At 37.6% G+C, this 22923-nt stretch overlaps 2 protein-coding genes across 3 annotated transcripts in view; one reads left to right on the plus strand and one right to left on the minus strand.

The window, feature by feature from the left end:
* The first annotated feature begins 9783 nt into the window (after positions 1-9783).
* Positions 9784-15595, plus strand: RPS15AE (ribosomal protein S15A E). The gene is made up of 3 exons (XM_089163726.1): positions 9784-9981; positions 12178-12338; positions 14836-15595. Exons 1-3 carry the CDS (start codon positions 9852-9854, stop codon positions 14932-14934), a joined length of 390 nt encoding a protein of 129 aa, XP_089019852.1. The 5' UTR covers positions 9784-9851; the 3' UTR covers positions 14935-15595.
* A 2233-nt stretch (positions 15596-17828) lies between these two features.
* Positions 17829-22923, minus strand: part of LOC149011534 (putative CDP-diacylglycerol--inositol 3-phosphatidyltransferase 2) — a 29233-nt gene continuing 24138 nt past the window's right edge. Inside the window, exon 11 of one of the 2 annotated variants that reach the window (XM_089160617.1) lies at positions 17829-18497. In XM_089160617.1, the coding sequence (XP_089016743.1) occupies positions 18429-18497 (69 nt within the window). In that variant the 3' untranslated portion in view covers positions 17829-18428. The remainder of the gene's footprint in view (positions 18498-22923) is intronic. The other variant, XM_089160616.1, reaches the window with a different exon arrangement.

Consider the following 22923-nt stretch of genomic DNA (forward strand, 5'->3'; position numbering starts at 1 on the left):
GATTATAATGAAGTGTTTTCACCTGTTGTGAAACATACTTCTATTAAAGTTCTTCTTGCCCTTGCTACTCTCTTTGATCTTGAACTTGAACAATTGGATGTTAAAACTGCATTCTTGAATGGTAAGTTAGATGAGCAAATATATATGGTTCAGCCTGAGGGCTTTGTTGTGAAGGGGAGTGAGACTAAGGTCTGTTTGTTGTTAAGATCATTGTATGGCTTAAAACAATCACCTAGGCAATGGTATAAAAGATTTGATGAATTCATGCTCAAGGATAGTTACAAGAGAAGCTCTTATGATAATTGTGTTTATTATTGTGAGTTTAGCACTAATTCTTTCATTTATCTTTTACTTTATGTTGATGACATGCTTATTGCATCAAAGGATAAATCTCAGATTTGTAAACTTAAGTCTATGTTGAAATCTGAGTTTGAAATGAAAGATTTAGGGACTACTAAAAGGATTCTTGGGATTGATATTCATAGGGATAAGCCTAATGGTGTTTTGACCTTGTCTCAGGTTGGTTATATTCATAAACTTGTTAACAAGTTTGGACATGATAATATTATAACTGTTAATACTCTTCTTGGTGCTCATTTCAAACTTAGAATGGATTCTAATGTTGCTGTAACTGATAGACCATATCAAGAATGTGTTGGTAGTCTCATGTATTCTATGGTTTGTTGTAGACCTGATATAGCATACTCTGTTGGTCTTGTTTGTAGATACATGAGTAGGCCATGTGATTCACATTAGGATGCAGTTATGTGGTTGTTGAGATATCTGAAAATTTCTGCATCTTATAAGATTGTTTATGATAATTCTTGTGTTAATAAGTTAGGCATTATTGGATATTGTGACTCTGATTTTGCATCTGATTTGGATAAGAGAAGATCCATAACTGGATACTTGTTTACTATTGGTGGAAGTCTGGTGAGTTGGAAGTCCACACTCCAACATGTGGTGTCACTTTCAACCACTGAGGCTGAGTACATTGCCTTGTCTGAAGCAGTTAAGGAATGCATGTGGCTTAAGGGGCTTCTAGGGGAGCTTGGTTTTCATGACTTGCATTCTCTTGTTTATTGTGATTCCCAAAGTGCTTTGTGTCTTGCTAGGAACAGTGTGTTTCATGAAAAAACAAAGCATGTTGATGTAAAGTTGCATTTCATTAGAGATATAATTGCTAAGAGTTTAATTGATATATGTAAGATAGATACTTCTATTAACCCTGCAGATATTATGACTAAGGTTGTACCTGTTGATAAGTTTAAGTCTGCCTTAAACTCATTGAAATTATTATCTCTATAATTTGCTTTACATTTCTTTTTTGTTTTTATTTGATGGGTTGTGTTTACTCTCAGGTTTATGCATCGGCAAAATAATTAAGTCAAGGTGGAGAATGTTGTAAATGTGTACAGGGGCAATTTTGTCTTTTACTTGTTAATAGGACTAAGTTGTCTTATTGATTAGTTTAAGGGGCAAGGTAGTCTTTTCACTTTCTCTATTTGTATACATGAATTGGGGGTTAGGGCTTGGAGGATTCATTCAATCAAATAGACTCTCTCTCCTCTCTTTCTTCTTTCTCTCCTTTGGTTTCGGTTTCTAGTTTTCTTGAGAGGCCGAATGCTTGTTGTTTGTGCTTGAAGCTGCTGGTACAAGAGCTATTAAAGTGTGATTGTTGAAGCTTGCTTGCTTCTGAAGGCTTGAGAGAATCCCTGGTATATGGTGTATTCGGTTGCCTTGAAGAGAGGATGGAAACGCTGCTGTAAACAGGTGCTTTCGTTCTTGTTTAGTTAATCATCTTCTTGTCTCATGCTTGGGCTCTTGTTGGGTAGATATCATAGTGCTGTAACCACCTTCTCTGATTATTTGATGATTGCATGAGCTTGGTGAGTGCTCAACTCATCCTTGGACGTAGATCTCTGACCGAACCAAGTAAAACTGTGGTGTCTTATCTCTGATTTCTTTCTTCTCTTTCTTTCTTGGTGATAATCCGCTGCGTATATAAGAGATTTCTTAACATATTCTTTCAAATTTTAGTATTTGATACTTGACATTAATTCTGTGGAATTTTGTTTGTTATTGCATGAGTATCTCTCATGCAACTCACAGATCTTACAATGTGATATCGAGATCCAACAACTATGGTATCACTTGTCCTTGTAATGACAATCATTGAATCCTAAAAATACCGTGTTTTGTGATTTGAGAGCCACACGAGCATCTAGCACAACAACAAACAAAGACTAATGTTCCAGTTCATAAATTATGTGTTAGGATGAAATGCAACTGTTATTGGATATTAGTCTTTCAGTACAACATAAAGACTAATAGTCCTAATCATTGTAAAGTTCCCATCTTTGTAGAACTCCACTCATTGTAAAATACCACATCATGTACACTACCATCTCTATTTATAGTTAATGAAAGTTCTCCCAAGAACATAGTTGATTGGGGATTTCTCCATGGACGTAGACTTCACATCGAAGATCGAACAACGTTAAAATCGTGTATTCATTATTAACATGGTATCAGAGCTCACTTGGATTTGTTCGGTGTGCACTTGTTCTTGAAGCTTTGCATTTACTTTCCCTTCTTTTCGGCGAAGATCAACCGCCGCAGTGCTCTCTTCCCTGAGTCGTCGCCGTAGCTGTCATTCACCTTTTAGAACACGACGTTAGAACTACACGATTCAGAAATCGTTGACTAGCGTCATCATAGCGAGCCGTGGAAAAGAAATCTGGACCGACTTGCTTCACCAGCCGGGCAATCTCGAACTCCCGAACTCCTCTACTTCAGAAATCATAGCAAAAACAAGTTTTTTGGGAAACCACGTTTCTTTGGAAAGCCGTACAAGAGATAAGTACTCTTTCTGATTTTATTTTAAAAAATTTTAAAAAAAAATCCAAAGCAATCGTTTGGGTTGCACGTGGAGTTGAAGTGCTTTATCTTAATTGAGTACTTTGTCTTATTCGCTTAGTTGGTGGTTGGTTGTTAAAAAATAAATAAAAAATAAATTAAAAAAAAAAAAAGAAGAAGAAGAGAGAAAGGGTTTATCATGACTGACCCAAAGGTTTCATACGAACACACTGGTCGTCTTACCTCCACCTTACTCAACGAGAGAAAATTTTTGACCTGGTCTCGTGCAATAACCGTTGCCTTAGGTGGGCGTTCTAAGATTGGTCATGTTAATGGACAGATCAAAGTCCCTGATATTGTTGACCTCAAATATGGTGAATGGCTTGCCAATGATAACCAAGTTATAACTTGGCTTTTTAATCCCATGGAACTTCAGATATATGAGATTTTTGCTTACTCTGAAACAACTAAATCTCTATGGGATGCTTTGAGACTCATATATGGGCAACAAGATAATACATCTAGAATCTATGAATTACAACAAGAGATTGCCCATGTTGAGCAAGACTCTTCTCAGTCTTTTTTCTGATCATCTTGAAAACCTTAAAAAGAAATGGGATGAATTTCGTCCATATCGTCCACCAACCCAAACTATTGATGAATATATGAAGAGAGATGAGCATGATCGTGTCTTTCAGCTGTTAGCCAATATTCGTCCTGAATATGAAGACTTAAAAAGACAGAGATACTTATGAATTCAGAAATTCCCACATTCACTACTGTTTGTGCAATTATTCAGAGAGAAGAAATTAGAAGACGTGTTATGCAATCTGAATCTAAAACAGGGACTGACCAAAATGAGACTACTGCCCATGTTGCAAAAACAAATATTTTCCCTAATTCTGGCTCTAGAAATCAAGTCTCTTATGGTCGTCATCGTAGAAAAGGTCATGGAACTCGACCTACTTATCATTGTGATCATTGTAATCGTGATGGTCATTCTAAAGAACGATGCTGGCAATTGCACCCTCATTTGCGTCCTTCTAAAGATCAGACCACCACTAAAGTATCAGATCCAAAAATTGTTGCACAAGCAGGCTCTTCAGATTTTCAGGGTTCTCTTGAACAGATTGCATCTCAACTACAACAGCTCCTTCAATCAAATAGTTTTGTTCACCCAGTAGCTGAATCAAGCAATGTTGCTCACACCATTGGTACTCCCCTTGCGCTTTATACTCTATCTCAGAATTACTTTATAGTGGATTCAAGTGCAACTGACAATATGTGTCGTTCTTCATATTGTTTATCTGATTTGAGTACTGATAAAGTGGACTCCTTCCCTCCTATTACGGTTGCTAATGGCACCATTGTTCCTATTCAAGAACATGGGAAATTGAATTTATTTTCAACTAAAACTGATACATTGTTTGTGCCATCTTTGTCTATGAATTTACTATCAGTTAGCAGGATCATTGAAAGTTTGAATTGCCATGTGATTTTACAGACAAAGTAATATTTCAGGATAGCAGAACCGGATTGAAGATTGGTGAAGGTCGCCTGCAACATGGTCTCTAAGTGTTGGACTCTCCAAGTAGTGCTTCGGTTTATTTGAGAAAACCTGAGAAATCCCAACTTTGGCATTGGCGTATGGGCCATCCTTCTGATAGGATTCTAAATTTTTTGAATTCATCTTTCCTTTCTAATTCTAGTTGTTGTGATGCTTGTTATTTTGCTAAGCAACATAGGTTGCCCTTTCTGAACAGTACTCATGTTTCTAGTACTTTTTTTGAGATTGTGCATTATGATGTTTGGCACTCTCCTGTGGATTCTAGAGATGGTTTTAAACTATTCATTAGTTTTATTGATGATAAATCACGAGCCACGTGGTTATATTATTGAGATCCAATAATGAAGTTCTGCAGATATTTCAAGATTTTTGCAATATGGTTCACACTCAATTTCAGACGAGTATTAAAATCTTGCGAACAGATAATGGCACAGAGTATACAAATACTTCTTTCCATTCCTATCTCAGAATTATGGGAATTTTGCATCAAACATCCTGTGTTGGCACACCTCAACAAAATGGAGTTACTGAACGTAAGAATAGGCATTTTCATGAGGTGGTCCGTTCTTTACTTTTTCATGGAAATCTTCCTAAATTTTATTGGTCTAATGCTGTTCTTACAAGTTGTTATTTGATTAACCACCTTCCAAGTAGTGTGTTACAATTCAAGATTCCATTGGAAGTTCTCTATAATCGTCCAATTATAATGACTCATCTTAGAGTCTTTGGTTGTGTTGCTTATATTCACTCACAGCATGGTAGTAAACTTGATCCTCGCTCTCAGAAGTGTGTGTTTTTTGGGTACTCGACATCACAAAAGGGCTATAAATGTTACAATCTTTCTACCAAGAAAGTTTTTATTTCTCGTGATGTTTCCTTTAATGAAACTCACATGTTTTATCCTAGCAAGAGTCAAATTCAGGGGGAGAATATGGATATGGATCATTATAACGAATTTGTTTTGCAGGAATTTGCTCCTACCCCATTACCAAGTATGTCAGATAGCTCATCAAATGACATTGAACAATAAAACAATCTTGATACTCAAGAAGAACCACAAATATTGGTTCCACCTGATAATGGGCAGATATCATCTATACAAGTTCGAAGGTCAACTCGAGTCTCTAAACCTTCCATTAGATTGCAAGACTTTTCAACATATCATACAGTAAAATATCCCATTCAATCTCATAGTTGTTATGATCGTATTTCTCCTCAATTCGTTGCCTTTTTAATTGCCATTGAGGATCATAAGGAGCCAATTAATTATTTTGAAGCCAAAAATTCATCAGTATGGATGAAGGCTATGGAAGATGAACTAAAGGCCCTTGATAAGAATCATACATGGGATATTGTTCCACTTCCAAATGGTGTACACCCAGTTGGTTGTCGATGGGTCTATAAGACCAAATACAATAGTGATGGTACAATTGAAAGATACAAAGCTAGGCTTATTGCCAAAGGATATACCCAAACATATGGGGTTGACTATAAGGAAACGTTTGCACCTGTAGTGAAGATGAACACTATAAGAGTGTTAATGTCAATAGCCGTCAATTGTGAATGGTCTCTTTTTCAAATGGATGTTAAGAATGCATTCTTACAAGGAGATTTGCTAAAAGAAGTATACATGGAAATTCCTCCAGGTCATCCTTTAAAAAACCAAGATAGTATTGCTTGTAGATTGAAGAAGGCAATATACGGTCTTAAACAATCACCATGAGCGTGGTATGAGAAGTTAAGTACAACCCTTATAGTTTTTGGATTCAAAAGAAATGGATCAGATTCTTCAATGTTTGTCAAGAAAACTACTGACGGTATAGTTGTCGTCTTAATTTATGTCGATGACATAGTTATCACTGGAGATAATCATCAGGAAATTACTACTCTCAAACAATATTTGGATAAAACTTTTGATATCAAGGATCTGGGAAAACTTCGATATTTTCTTGGTATTGAAGTTGCAAGCTCTAGTAAGGGATTGTTCATTTGTCAAAGGAAGTATACTCTTGACCTTCTAAAAGAAACTGGAAAAATGCGTGTGAAACCAGCTAATTCTCCCATGGACTATAATTGCAAAGTGGTAAGTGATTCTACTCCTGTGCAAGATATTGGTTGTTTTCAACGATTAGTAGGATGACTAATTTATCTTACTATTACTAGACCTGATATTGCATATTCAGTGAGTTATGTGAGCCAATTCATGCATGCTCCTACCAAAGGACATATGGAGTTGGTAGACCGTATTCTATGTTATTTGAAGTCATCTCCAGGACAAGGTATATGGATGAAGAAAAATGGGAACACTATTATTGAAGGATTCTCTGATGCTGACTAGGCGGGTAATCCTATTGATCGAAAATCAACTACTAGTTTCTACGTATTTGTCGGAGGAAACCTAGTCACTTGGAAAAGTAAAAAACAAAGTGTGGTTGCACGTTCCAGTGTTGAAGCTGAGTATAGAGCAATGACATCTACAACTAGTGAATTGGTATGGATTAGATCTCTTCTTCAAGAATTAGGTTTTGACAGTTTTAGTCAACCTATGAAGCTCTTCTGTGATAATCAAGCAGCTACTCACATTGCTTCCAACCCAGTATTTCATGAAAGAACCAAACACATTGAGATTGATTGTCATTTTATTCGTGAGAAAGTCCAAGATGGAACTATTGCAACTCCATTCATAATAAGTGAAGAGCAGCTTGCAGATATTTTCACGAAAGCTTTATCCAAGGGAACATTCCAAAAATTATTGTCCAAGTTGACCTCAGACGTCATCTTCGATCCAATTTGAGGGGAAGTGTTATTGGATATTAGTCTTTCAGTACAACATAAAGACTAATAGTCCTAATCATTGTAAAGTTCTATCTTTGTAGAACTCCACTCATTGTAAAATACCACATCATGTACACTACCATCTCTATTTATAATTGATGAAAGTTCTCCCCATAACATAGTTGATTGGGGATTTCACCGTGGACGTAGACTTCACATCAACGATTGAACCACGTTAAAATCATGTATTCATTATTAACAGCAACGATAGTCATCATAGTCCAATTAAATAGGACTAGCCAAATAGAATATTATTCTCTAGACATATCTTTCCTTTCGTATGATTCTTCTAAGTGTACTTTTGGAACCCTTTACTTGCGAGGGTAAAAGATTGTGCTCCCTCACACACCCTCCACCACATGATTAAGAGGAATTCACTTATGGTTAATGCTTAAAATGCTCCTCCCCTCCTAAATGTCTAGTGGAGGGGTGTGAGGAATGTACAATCCTTTCCTTACAAGTAGAGGATCCTAGTCCTCTTGCTTCCTTTAATTTGAATCAAGTCACTCCTCCAGATTATAGAATTAGAAGCCTTTGTTGAACACTACCTTTGCCACTTCAAATGACTCTCTAGGTTTATCATAGATCAGAACTGCCCCCAACTTAGTTCTAATATGGTCATTCGCATTAGTTTACCTTTCATAGTTTTCCAATCAATCCATCTTTAATACATTTTCATAAGACTATATAATGGACTGATTGCATAGTGGTAGAAGGAGTGACGGGTAAAGACAACCCAACCCAGTTTTTATAGGTAAGCTGAAGTGAACGTAGGCGGATTTCAATGATGGGGGCCAAGCCTTCCTCAATGACTCAGGTATTGATCCCCCACTCAACCAATGGTAACCTATCATCAATTTTCCTTTCAAGTTTAATGGAAAAAATTGATCATACAAAACTCAAAATACAATTCTTCACTTTATCCATATTATTTTAATTTTTTAAGAAATGCCATCATTTGTGTCAGCCTCTCATGAAGAACTAATCTTAAATATCTAGATTAATTGTTGACCCAAAAAGAAAATCTAGATAACAACTTTGCAAGATTTTTTTATCATCAATTTTTATTGGGTTTTCATGTGCCCAAATGGTTGCTGGAGATCTTTATTGTTTTCCATTTTCAAATTTGATATTACTATATGTCTTTGTTTCCTCTATCAACATAGTATGAGAAGAAGATAAGAAAGTGGTGGAACAGGAGAGAGAAGCTCTGCAACCTTGATCATCGCCCACAACGCTTGTGCCGTCTGAGAGGCGGAGAGGCTTGCTTGGTAGTCTCTCCCCGCCTCCCCTACTCACTGCCTCCCTTGCTCGCCGCCCTGCTCATTGTCCCTGCTCGCGTCCCTGCTCTCCGCCTCCTCTGCTCATTCTGCCCTTCTCTGCATCGTCTCTCCCCTTTCCTCCTCTGCTCCTTCCGCCCCCTCTTCCCTGCACTCCGCCCCCTTTCCCTTGCTCCGTTCCGTCCCACTCTTCCCTGCTCTCCGCCCCACCCCCTCTCCTCTGCTCCGTTCCACCCCCTCTCCGCCCCCGCTTCCCTCTCCTCTGCTCATCCCCTGCTCCCGCCTTCTTTCCGGCTCCTCTGATTCTTCTTCTTTTCTTCTCCTCTCTCCTCTGCTCCTCTGCTCTTTTCTTTTCTTCTTTTCTTCTCCCGCTCGTTTTTTTTTTCTCGGTCTTTTCCCTCTTCCCGTCTTCATTACCCTCTTTCCCCAACTCCGCTTCAATAACCCGGATCTAGGGTTTCCCCTTAGAAAATCTGTGCGGTGTATTATCTTTTGTGTTCTTTCTTTTTTCTTTTTTTTTTTTTTTCTTTCTTTTTTTTCTTTCACTCCATAACGGATCCTCTGGGGGAGGTTCTTTGGTGCACATCAGCAAAGAACAACTCCAACTGGGTAAAAGTTCTTCAAGATGCCAACTTTATTTGGCGGATCCCATTATGTCTATCAGTTTTCATTTCTTCTGCTAGAAAAAGGAGTTTTGTATCGCCCTTGAGGCGTCAACGCGAAGCTTGTCCCCCTCTTGGGTGCTTGTCTGTTTGTCCCCCTATGTGGATGTTATTTCACATCTCCCCAATGGTGGGGTGTGTTTGTTCTAAGGGTTTTGTGGACGTGATGCATTTTGGACTTGACCCAACACCGTTAGTGAACCCAATTCTAAACCATTAGTCAGTTTGGTCTTTTTCCGCTCCTTGGTTCGTTTCGAACCTTGTGTACTCATGCAGTTGTGTTTGTACTTTTTTTAGATTTTTGAATGAAGTACTGTTTACCAAAAAAAAAAAGAAAAACATATATATTTGTATACTTTTTATTTTATTTTATCTTCTTTACCAAAAAAAGAGAGATATTTTTTCTTGTTTTTAAATGATCTGGTGGCCGTTTTTAAACCATGAACCATGAGCCATGACTCATGAGTCACGAACTCACGATCACGAGACAAAAATAGAACCAGAACCATCTTCATGCCCAAATTACCCCTGACAGTTTTCAAAATTTCTTCACTGCCCCCACCTAAACCCTTTCTTTGGTCAGCGAGTTCATCTGAGTGTGTTAGTGTATCCTGTAATCACCGTAGGTGGGAGAGAGGAGGAAGAAAGATGGGGAGGAGAATACTGAATGATGCGTTAAGAACGATTGTAAATGCAGAGAGAAGAGGAAAAGCAACGGCGAATCTGCAGCCTGTCTCTACCGTTATGGCTTCGTTTCTCAAGATCATGAAACATCGAGGTTAACACTATCTCCATCCATTACTTTTACTGTTCATTCATTTGAGGTCAACATCTAGCTCTATGATTCTGTCATCTTCTTTCGGCTATACTTATTGGGAACTAGGGTTCTGCTAGAATTGAAATTGGGTTTCTTTTTTATATATCGATTTTCACATAGAAGTAGCATTTGTTAGTTATGGGCAAGTAAAGGATTAGATGTTTCTTGTTTGTTTCTGAGATTTTGTTTCAGTTCCATCTTATGTTTGGTAAGCGGAAAAATACCCAAGTTTGGTTTTCATAATTTGCCTAAACACCACAGGATTGCCATGGATTATTGAATTATATCATGTACATTACAAGGGAATTGGTGAAATCAAAGATTTCCTAAAACCTCCGAAGAAAAGGTGAACGATGCTCGAGGTAAGGCTGATCAGCTATATTCTTTGTGAACAAAGCAGAGAGTACATGCTTGCAGAATTCTAGGATCTTGTTCAACAAAATGGAAAAAGAGGACGAAGTAAAATGTAGAAGACGATAACGAAATGATTATTGTGGTAGTGAGTGGATGAAGAGATGGCAAAGTTTGCGTGACTATTTCTTAGTTAGCGTTGATTATTGTATGCCTTGAATCCTGAGAAGAGCATAGAACTGAAAGTTATTAAACAGGTCTGAATTTTAAAAAAATTTAGCCTTAGACTCTCATATTTTCATATTTTCATATTGTAGTTCTAGTAACTGAAAACTCAACATTGAAACCACAAGGTCTGGGTCTTAGCTTCACCCTGAAAAATTAATCAAGAAAACAAAAAGCTTTTCCCTCAGCGTTGCTGAGTGTGTTCCTTTAGTTTGGTCACCATCCTGGACTTCTTCTTGAACATTAATGATGCACCTCAAACACTGAATTGGCCTATTTTCCTTTGAAATCAACCTTGGGTTGATAGATTTGAGGATTGGACCATTGTCTAATATGTTTTTGTAGTCAAGGGACTATTCTATGGACCTAAAATTTTAGCATATAGGCCAAATAAGAAAATGGGTTTTTATTTTAGATTAATTGGTCCAATTATGTAAAATCTGCATAACTCAAGTTATAAGGGCAGAATAGTTTTTTTGATGGTTTATTTTAATTTAAGATTTGAGTCATCCTAGGATATGATAAGGAGTCCTTTTAGGTTTACTTATAAGAGTCCTATTTGGATTTGGACTAGTATGTTGAATACAAGTAGGAGAGTTAGTTTCTAAGCCTTAATTTCGCTAAGACTTCTTATGTATGGCTATAAATAAAGCCCTGGGCATGTAACAAATTACAGAATTCAGAATACAATTAATAAAGAGAGTGTTGCTGCCTAAGTGCAAGGTGTTAGGGTTTGACAAGGTTTGCAAAATTTTCATGTGGGCCTTTTACAGTTTTAACTTTGAGGTTTCTGCCTCTGGTTATGAAGGATAACTCTGGAGATTACATGGAAGAAAATCATTTGCTGCTGTATTTTTCTATGACAGGGGAGTTGGGTTAGTTGACTAGATTTGAAGGTTAGGATTTAGATTGGCAGATTAGGGTTTTCTGGGACATAGAAAATGGAAGATGGTTATGGGATTGGGATTAAGAGCAAAAGCATAAATCCATCAACTGTATATAGGTAACAGTAAGCTATCAAGGATATTATGGTCTCTGGAATATTATATTCTAAATTTCACCATTTACAAACAATGAAATACTGATGGAATGGCTTTAAGTGAAATGTTGGTTGTAAAGTAGGGGAGGTTGGTAATCGTGAAAAACACAGTTAGGAATGTTCATTTGATTATGAGATAAGTCAAGGAGTGTCCAGCTTAAAAAAATCATTATGTTAATCATAGACATAAGTTTGTCTCTGTTGCTTTTCACCAGTTGCCAATTGCTGTTAATGTCTTACTCTTGTGAAACCTAATGTCAGATGTTGGTGAACTGGACTTGCATTCTTGATCCCCTACTAGTGTGAACAACCTTCTCAAGTTGTTTTGATTGTCTTTGCATGTGTTGGCGTAGCTGTCCCCAAGAAATAGGAACAATGCTTTGTTGACTTAAATTGAATCTATATCGTGTTTGTGCTTCACTGGTTTTGAATTATGTGTAGATTTCCAGTTCAACATGTTTATCTATGGCAGCACGTGGCACTTTTTCCAAATTCTATTGGAGCTCCAGGTTTTGAAGTGACTTATTTCATCTGCTTTCCAGGTTATATCAAAGATTTTCAGGTATTTGACCCACATAGGGTAGGACGGATAACTGTTGAACTACAAGGCAGGGTAAATGATTGTCGAGCACTTACTTATAGGCAAGATATCAAAGCCAAGGACGTTGAGGCCTATAGACTACGTATGCTTCCAACTCATCAGGTGTGTTTCCTCTTCATGGCTTTAGTTATTTATTTTTCTAGGCTGACTTTGTATCCTTCTCTTTTGGTCTTCTTGATTATGTTTTCATTTCTGTTATCCACAGCCTAAAGATCCTATTTATGTCATTATAATAGTTAAACTACTGTAATAGATAGATTATGAGTTTTTACAGCCTTCCAACTTCCAAATTGGATATATGACTGGTGTATAGTCTAGAGAAATTCTTATATCTTGGTATATTTGCATATTTTTAGCAATTGTATCCAAGTAGGAAAAAAATTAATGGCATTGAAGTGACTTGACTTGAATGTTGGGTTTGTAATTACAAATATATGTAGTACTTAGTGTATATTTGCTCACCACAAGTGTTTTGAGAATTGAGATGGGCAGGTTTGTGCTCTTAATCAATAATTTAAATTATTTTCTATTATTGTATCATATATAGGATGAATATGGGTGAGAACATCTTCAATATTACGCTGGAAACTCCCACTTGCTTCTTGTTGCAACTTGTATTGTCTATTTTGAATCTAAATAGTCCTCCCATCTGGTGTGACTGAGGAATATTTATGATGCGGAAATATCAAACTAGGGAAAAATGATGTACACAAGTGCTAGTGACACTCTTTTTCCTCCCTGCCTATGTGAGCCTTCCATATATTTCAAAGTTCATCATTAAGCACCCTTCCTATGCAACTGTTGGCTTGGTCTGGGAGATGTCAATATGCATGTTTACTAAAAAGAGTAGTTGGGTTCTCCCAATAGCTTAGAAAGTGTATCATGGCTGAACATAAATGGTGTTTGTGGTGGTGGAGGAACCAGATCAGGAAAAAGAGGGATTCTTGAAACTCTCTGGAATTGAGATCTCAAAGAGAAAGATAACAACTATACTTGTGATTGGACAAGCCACCACAAAGAGAAAGGTGATGTGTTGGGTCTTGACTTTATTGGAATCTCTAATCCTTGGGAGTGGGAACCTTATGTAAGAAAAATCCTTGTCTCCACTCCGCACGCCTTCCTTTCTTTCATAAACAGAATATTGTTCAGATGATACAGACTAAGATTGGGACTTATGGTTTTTTCTTGTATTTGGGCATCTTTTTGTTATCCCTGTCACAAAATTTTCAGTTGGCAAGTACCCAAAGAACAAAACAGCGCACACTTCAAATAATGTATTCTCATGCTATGCGAGGTAAAAAGAGGTTCATAAACATGGAGGAAGACATCATGTAAAACAGTAGGATCCATTCTGTATTGTAGTTCACAAGGCCTGTGCATAATAACGTCTATTGTTTCTCGCATTACTAATGTTACACTAGGGATTTGATCTTTTAGGTAGAAACTAACCCCAATGAATTATCTTCTTAATGGTAGATTTCTGTGGATAGGCAAACAATTCAACGGCAGCTGATACTAGAGCTGTAGATGCACACCTGAAAATCTTTATCTTATTGTTTAGTTTTGTGATTCAAATCAAATGCTTTAAAGCATCCAAAACTATAGGGCCTTGTCCGCTAGTCTAGTAGTGGTTTTAGGTTAAAAATCTACCTTTGTACTACAAATTATTAAAACATACTGTGTCTTTTGCTGCAATGGTGGTGGCAATGGTAGCAAGGGTGGTTTTAAATTTTAGTGTACTCTGCGCATGTTTGCCTTCTGCAAATAAGGCCTGGCTTTGGTTCTATCAAACTATAGCACATTTATGAATTAATGTGGTTTTCATAATCTTGAGGGCTCCACTTCTAGAATCAGTTTTATCTTTTGCTTTCTGTATTCAGATGATATGTTCCAGTGTTATTGATGGAAATTTAGTGTATAGCAATGGTAGCAAGGGTGTGTATCTCTGCCCATGCCTCCTCTGGATGGGCTTTACTCTTTTTAAGATGTAGCACTTTTAGGGATTAAATGGAATCATCATAACATTGATGGGCTGATAGATAATATTTCATTGTTATTAAGGGATGTTTAGTGTATAGCAGTGGTGGCAAGGGTGGAATGAAATTTCAATGTATAGCTTTGCTCATGTTTGCCTCTTCCTAAGTAAATCCTCGCTCTGCTCCTGTTAAGTTTAGCACATTTAGGGATTACTTGGGTCATGATAGCCTTGATGGCCCCAGTTCTGGAGTAACTCTGTCTTTTATTTTCCAGTGGTAGCAAGGGTGGAATGAAATTATAGCCTATGGCTCTCCAGTCTCCACATGTTTTCCTGCTCAGGAAGTAATTCCTGGCTTTGCTCATGTTAAGCTATAGCACATTTAGGGATTATTTGGGTTCATCAAAACCTTAATGGCCCCATTTCTAGAAACTGTTTTATCAATTATTTGCAGTATTTAGAAGATATGTTCCATTATTATTACTATTATTTTTATTATTATTTTGTTGTTGTGGTCGTCGTTATTATTGTTGTTATTATCATTATCATCATAAATATTATTAATATTTTCCCCATAAAGAGGATGTTTGACCATTTTTCTGTACACTCGTTTCCCTCATGCAGTGGGGTTACGTCGTGGTTACAACTCCCAATGGTGTTTTGGATCATGAGGAGGCTATTAGACAAAATGTTGGAGGTCAGGTCCTGGGTTATTTTCATTAGTTACCCATCATATCTCCTATTGGTTGGGAAATATGAATTAGGGTTTTGTATGTGCCATTGTGAAGAAGATTGATGCTGCTGGTAAAGGTGTAGCTTCTCACGTTCACAACATGCTTTCTGATTTTCATGCTAAGTGATGGGTGTTAGTTTGTTGCAAGTTGATATTAGTATCCAAGCTTTGTATTTTTTTTTCTTTTTGCATGAATTCATTTTCTTTTTGTATGAATTCAAGCTCTGGATTTTACTGTTTGAATAATTTGTGGTGAAGGGTGGTAGGAAGATCAATCAAACCAAAAGATATGAACCATAACAAGCATTTTGTTCTTGGAAAGAATTTCATTATGCTTGTGCTATTAATACAAGGGAACTAATAAAGTTCATTTTTGGAGGGGAAGGTTCTTTTTTTTAAAGCTGTTAAGTCACAATTTCATCATTCCAATAATTATAAAAGCCCCATAATACCTAATATCATGTTCATCTTCCTAAAACACTTTTTCACCTTCAAACCAGCTCTTCAGAACAGCTCTTGGTTTTGCGCCTGCTGCTCTTTCAGCAACCTCCTGCCCAGGCTGACAAAACCTGCTGCTGTTCTTCTTCTCCTTTGATTTTCACACAATTTTGCAAATTGGAGTTCTCTGTTTTTTTCCTCCTGAAGAAATCCTAGCAACTTCTCACTCTCCCTTTCGTTGGTGGATTAGTTAATCTCATCAACCTCTGCTCATTTTTCCAAATCCTGGATGCAAGCTATGTTTTGTGAACCCAGATGTGAGACGATGAATTTCCCATCAACTCGTATCATTTAACCCAATCTCTATGTTAACCCCTTCCCCTTCATCGTTATTTGAAAGGGATTTCAGATTGAACTCTGGGTTATTTGGATTGGCATCAAAATTCTTTTCTTCCTACGGGCTCAACAATGGCTTTGTTGGAGAATGGAAATCTGAATTCTGTTTTCTTGATTCTTGGCATCTCTTTTCTGAGTTCTTAAATCTGTTTGCTGAAATGCAGAAAAGTTATAGCTATAAGATTTGGCAAACCCCTGATTCTGTGGGAAATACTTAGAATCGAAATCATGTTTATGTGACTGGAAGCTCTGAATGGATGAAAAAATGAAGGGAGAAGTGTTTATCATGCTTATAAAAGGAGAAGATGGTTGGACGACCATGGATGAGAATCAATTCTAGCAGTTATGGAGTTTACAAGTTAAGGTAGGGTCATCAAAACCTTTGACGGCCGAAAAGAGTGCGAACCGGTTACAAGTTTTTGGTAGAGGGTGATGTGGGGGTGACCGGTTAAATTTGTTACAATAGTAGAAGCAGTGGTGGTTGGGAGCTCGACTAGGGGAAGATGGAGGATATTATCATCTGATTCCATCATCATTTATTAAAAAGAAATATATTTCCTTCTGAATGAGAAAAACAAAACTATCCCCCAGCCTGACCCTAAGACCCACTTCAATAACCAGTCTTGTATCTGTTGGTGCTTTTCTTTTCAGACATGAAAAATAGCAACATTGTTATTCTAGTTAAGATTAACAGTGCTCGTGTCCATGATTATTGGTGATGTTTCAACTTTTTAAGGGTGACATGTAATTGTTGGAAACACCAAGATAATACTGAATTTGCTCTATCAAATATAGATGTTACCTATGTTAAACTCCAGTATTATCAAGTGACATGTAAGTAATGACATGAAACACAATTCAACAAAACCAGAAATCCCAGACAAAATGTGGTACAAATGGTGGTACTTAAACCCATTAAATTTGGAGAGCTCAATAGAGATGGAGTTTCTTTCCAGAACGTTTTGTACAAATGTTCTCCTAAGCACCCACTCTCCCTCTACATTCAGCTCTGTTTCTTCTCTAGATATCAAGTTTAAAAATGTGTAATGCACAAATATATTTTGGGGGTCTTTGATGGATGAAATAATTGTTCAAAATGCCTTCAGGACTTTCAACATTATCAAGCCATTTTTGCAAGAGTTTGATTACAGATTCTAAGGGTCATAAGAGCAATATTTTGAGTTGGCTCACAGTTTCATATTGAAAGTAATCAACCCAGTTAGGCATCCAGCACACAAGATGCTTTGCCAGAATTTCTACTGTCATCTTTTGAGTTGGCTCTAAACAACTGGATGTGCATATTCTTTCCGAGCCCTGAAATGCCTTTCACAGTTCCTCACTTCCATTAAAATGCAGTGATACTCACAGGTAAAGAAATCTGCAGCTGGACGACATGTTCAATATATTGAAAGGGATTTATTTCACTGACCATTCAGTTACTTGGACCTTCAATAAATTGCAATTGGACATTTCAGCTACTGAAGCCTGTTAAGGAACTTGGCTGTCCATCAGATGCATTTTAAAATTTCACCCTTGTTGGTTAAGCTTCCCATACATGTTGCCAAGGATTCTATTTTTCGTACACAAACTCCGCAGGAGAGAGAATTTCCATGCATGTTTACAGCTTTAGAACATGAAATCGCAGACCTTGCACTGAACTGTACAAAGATTCCAAAAATGTGAAACAAAACAAACGCACTTGAGTGACTTGAATCGTTACCTTTTTTTTTTTTCTTTTTGGTACAGAAGGGCTTTATTAAACAAAGGGATGGGATATTAATATGCCTCAACAAGAATCAAATCCATGACCTCTTCATTAAGAGGTGTTGATTTCAACCACTAGAACAGCTTTACGTGAGTCATAACTTAATGTGAATCTAACAGGACATGTACTCAATTAAACAGAGCTTTAACAGAGCATTGTAGGTGTTTTTTATTTTTATATTTTTTTTATAAATTAATACAAGCACCTGTATGAAAAGATTTTGTATACTTTCTTAGGAACAAAGTTACATCCATGCCTGTAACTTAAATTCCCATCTAAAAGCACGAAATTAATCTACCAACCATCAATTTGCACCAACCTTGTGGATCATGCTGAGAAGCTCTAACTTAAGAGCATATTTCCGGTAGCCCACCTTGCAATTTTGTTTAACAAAAATTCTCTCCGCATGCAACATTTTGAGCACTTCATCTTTTTCTAGCACACACCGTTTCTAAAATCTCAACAGCAATGGCCAGCCGAGCCTAACCACTATATGCCCACCTATATTCTCTAGTCACTGGGTTCCAAAACAAAGTAAGTTTAGCAGCAAAAATCAAAGTCAAGAAATCACACAGGTTTCTATACAGCATTTGAAAAAGTATGACCAACAACTATCATCTATACAAGTCCCATGGGAACCCAGCAATGCCACTGGCCTATATGGTACGTAATGTAGGGCACAACGATCAGTTTTAAAACCTCTGCATATTGCACAAGATACAGCACTAGAACTCTGAAACTTTCTAGTAGAGCTTTGCTGGTTGATCCAAATCAGAATACTGAACTTTTCTTGCTACAGCGGAAAAATCTATCATACAATTGATACAAACTAAGGATGGGTAGTAGTGCAGAGACCATCACCAAAGTCTATGAACTAAGTCAACATTAAGAAGAATCGGGTCTTTGCTTTCGATTTATGTCATAAAGAACGCACATGTCAGCTGCAGTCTTCATCTGAAATGATCAAGAGATTTAAAACAAACCTTAGCACACGGATTTACCATTGTAAATAGAATCTAGATATGTGTAATCAATTCCTCTTGAGAGCACCAAAATTAATTACCCTGTGGCTACAGAATCAAAACAGCCTCAGCGAAAATTGCTGGCATAAAGACTACATATGAAAATTAAACCCCCCCCCCCCAACACACACACAAAAAAAAAAAAAAACTTTGGTATTGGGTTCCCCCTTCTAATTGTGAGCACCAAAACCACTCTCACCAGGAACTGTTCAAAAGCTAGTATTTTTTCAAAAGCTAGTATTTGGCTGATAATGTCGCTGTGGCATATTACAAACCATATGATAGAAATCAAAGGCATACCAGTGCTTAGGCTCCCACCACTGCAGGGTCTGAAGGTTCATTATGGACACAGCCTTATAACCCTGTTTTCTCAGAGAAGCTGTTTCCATATTAACACCCAACCACTTGATCACAATGGAGCAACCTTTGCCGTTATGCCAAGGCCAAATTGAAATGATAAAATATTGCAGAACTTAGGGATATATAAAGAGGAACACAGGTATGATGGAAAACATGTGGCAGTGATTCAATAGTCTCCTCTGCACCAGAGGGTTACACCACAATAAAATGCAAATCATCTTCCGATTCATATGCAAGTAGTCATATATATGCCAGAAGCAGCAGCAGCAAGGGGGTCCATTTTCTCCCACAAAAATATTAAATAAGAAAGGGAAGAAGATGTCCCGTGCTTTCTTCATGCCAAGCCCCAAATGGTTACTCTAAATACACGCAGAGCAACCCACTCCCAAAATCCACCTTACGAACATTTCTCACTTTTTCCTCTTTGCCCTTTAGTTCTCCTGAGAAAACCCTCTACATAGACTGCACCCCAGTTCCAGCCCCATTTTGGGACAGTGATCATCATTTGCCAAAAGTTAATAAATAGGCAACCCTCTCTATTCTTCAACTGACTAAAGTGAACCCTCAGTTGTCTAACATTTACGAAGAAGGGTATTGTTGATCTAGAAAATGGATGATTTCTTTCATAGGTACAACCGTACAATTCAATCTAGAAAGGATGGTGCTTTGGCTTAAGTTTACATAATGTGTTTATAAGTTTTTTATTTGGTTTTCTTTTCTTTTTTTAAAAAAAAGAGCCCATTTTATGCATACCATACAAATTTCTATTTCCTTTTCGTCACAGAAATGTGCTCATTCTGGTGCAACCATACAAGATTTCAACACCCATAAACAACCAAAAATGAGAAATAGGCACAGAAACATTGTTATACAACCCCTTGGAGTCCTTATATGTTTTCCTTCATGTAGGCTATAAATAAGCCACTCTGCATTGTAATAAATCAATCTTAAAATATCGGATAAAGCTAAGAATTTAAGGAAGAGCAATTGCGATGTAACCCAAGTTTTAAGCTAGTCTTCATGACCCTCTTAAAGTGAACTAGCTAACAAATAGTTAATTCTTAAGAAGTTTCCTTGGTTATGAATTTTCTCAAGAGGAAATTGAGTAGAATACGAAATCGGGACAAGGGGGATGGGTGGGGAAGTTAGGTTCTAATTCAACCCAAATGGTTTTGGTGAAGACAAATGGAAATTTTAGAATAACAAAGATCCTTTAGGTGGGTTGGGTATGACTGAGAAAGTTGTATCTTGGGCATGGAATGAATTAGGGATGGTTAGGGTTTTAACAAACTTTAAGTGGCATAGTGGATTGTGGTAGATATAGTCTCGGGATATCCAGCCACACCCTAGGTAGGTTCGGATGGGAATGGAAAACCTTTGGTTAAGTCTTGGTGATTCTTGAATTCTCTTTGTTCTTTCTTCTCTTGTTTCTTTCTTTTCTTCTTTTTCCTTTATTTCATTTCTATTTTCTTTTCCCAAGCTTTTGCAAGATCAAGAAAGAAGGAAGAGGGGGACAGTTGCGAGCGGGAGGAAACAAGAGGGGTGGGGAGGGAGCTAATTGCTGCAAGGAAGAAGAGAGGCAGGGGTTTTTGGACCAGTGCATTTTCTACTTGCTAATTAAAGGCTGCTTCAAGGGTGGAATTTTCCATTCCATGTCCATTTGGGGCGATGGTGGTTGGAGGAGTGATTTTCCATGTGTTCTTCCTGTGTTGTTCATCAACAAAGGTATCATGGAATTGCTGGCTAATGGAAGATGAACTGTCGTGCATCATAAAGAAATGGAGTATCAATGGCATACTAGAGGCTGTCCTTACTTGAACATGTGGTTCATAGGATGGTGGTTGAACCGGGACCGAACAACAACCAAGGGGACATGACTTGCTTGAACCATATTTAACAATGAACTAATATTTGCCAGGGTCATCATGGAGAGGGCCCACATTAGGGCATCCATCACAATATCGAGCCCAAAGAGAGTCACATTCTCTGCGTGGAATCTTTTTTGTCTTTTGCTGCAGAGTCATCCGGAAAGAGGTGACTAAGGCATTGTGTTTTTGCTGGAATAAAGGTGTTGTGGGAAAAAAGGGGTGGGAAAAAGTTTAAAAGAGCAAGCTTTTCCATGAAATCCCAAAAGTGTGGTTTATTTGGTTTATGGGGTGGGAAAGCTTGTCTAGTGAGGTGGCATGCTAATTTTCCCACCCCTTGCCTTTTCAAAACCCCCCACAAAATATGTGGGATTTTGTGGGAAAAATGTGGAAAAAAAACAAAATGGGACCCACATTTAACACTTTTCCACAAAATACCTTCATTTCCTTTCCTTCTCCCTCACTCCATTACATATGGGGCCCACATGTTTTTTTCCCCACCCCACCTTGGCAAACAAACGCTGCCTAATGGAATATCATCATCCTTCTGAATTCAATATGGACAATCATAAACATCAAAGAACTTATGTCCAGAAGGAGATTGTAACGCATATATCGGGGATCCATCTAAAGAGAAGGATTAGATAGGCACTCGAGGTAATTGTTTCTAGCTTAAACACTCATTTGTTCTCAAGTGCTTTCTAACCTTCAGGTAACTTTACCAGGTAATATGTGGGGTTTTTATGTAGAGAATCCATCTCTTCTTGCATGGCTTTCAACCACTCATCTCTATGCTTGTTGTCAGTTGCTTCTTCAAAGCATTCTGGTTCACCTACATTTGTTAGCATAACAAATTGATTTGGTGAATACCTAGTAGATTGATGTCGTGGCCGGGTGGATCTTCTTAACTCAGGCTCAACTAGTGGTTCGTGAGCCAATTGCTCCCTTTGTCCACCAATGGTGGGAGTGCCATTGTTGTCACTATTACCTTCGCCTTCTTGAACATCTCCCCTCCACCTTGCACCGACGATGAAGTGTTTGGACCAATGTCAATAAGATCGTCATTAAATGGTTGAGGGTTCTCAATCTTATCAAAGTCTTGGATCATTTGGTCTTCAAGAAAGACTACATCTCTGGCTTCGATCACCTTCTTGTCAATTGGATCCCATAACCTGTAACCAAACTTGTCAATAGCATAACCCAAGAAAATACATTGTTTTGCTTTCTCATCAAGTTTGGTTCATTTGTCTTTTGGGACGTGCACAAACGCTCTACAACCGAACACCTTCAAGTAGTTATAGGACACCTTCTTTTCACTCCAAACTTGCTCAGGAACATCTCCATTCAGAGGGGCTGATGGAGAATTGGAGATAAGTAGATTAGGTGAATGGTTGTGTGCATTGCTTCTCCCAAGTAACATTGTGCCCACTTTGCATGTGAAAGCATGCATCTTATTTTTTCAATAATGGTGCAGTTCATCCTTTCAACTATACCATTATGTTGTGGGGTCCTTGGAACAGTTTGTTCATGGCAAATTCCACGCTCCTTACAATACTCTTCAAATGCTCCATTGTACTCACCTCCATTGTTAGAACGAACACATTTAAGAGTTTTACTAATTTCTCTTTCAACAAAGGCATGAAAAGTTTTAAATACATAAAAAACTTAATCATTAGTTTTTAATGCATATGCCCACACTTTTCCAGATGCATCATCTATGAAAGTTACAAAATACAAAGCTCCCCCAAAAGTTTTTACTTTATAGGACCACATACATCCAAGTGCACTAATTCCAAATTTATTCCTTTTCTTTGGGAAGAGGTTTTATTAAAGGTAACACGATGTTGTTTTCTCTTTAAACAATGAACACATCGTTTTAGGTTTGTACCTTTAATATTTGGCAAAATATTCCCTTTTGTGAGAATTTTCATCTATTTCTCACTCAGGTGGCCAAGTCTTTGATGCCACAATTTTGTAGTGGATTCTTCCTTTGCTACAATTACCTCTGCTTTACATATTTGCACTTGTGTTTTGTACAAAGTGCACATTTTCTACCTCTTGCCATCACTAGGGATCCTTTGGTAAGTTTCCATTGACCATTGCCAAAATAGTTATGGTATCCCTCTTCATCTA

This window comes from Hakea prostrata, chromosome 7 (genome assembly GCF_041222555.1).
Source record: "Hakea prostrata isolate BN-2017 chromosome 7, UWA_Hpros_2, whole genome shotgun sequence".
In the NCBI taxonomy this organism is placed as follows: Eukaryota; Viridiplantae; Streptophyta; class Magnoliopsida; order Proteales; family Proteaceae; genus Hakea; species Hakea prostrata.

Coding starts and splice junctions, on each gene's coding strand:
- RPS15AE (XM_089163726.1), top strand. CDS start 9,852: ATGGGGAGGAGAATACTGAATGATGCGTTAAGAACGATTGTAAATGCA. Junction 9,982..12,177: donor CAAGATCATGAAACATCGAG/GTTAACACTATC, acceptor TCTGCTTTCCAG/GTTATATCAAAGATTTTCAG. Junction 12,339..14,835: donor GTATGCTTCCAACTCATCAG/GTGTGTTTCCTC, acceptor TCCCTCATGCAG/TGGGGTTACGTCGTGGTTAC.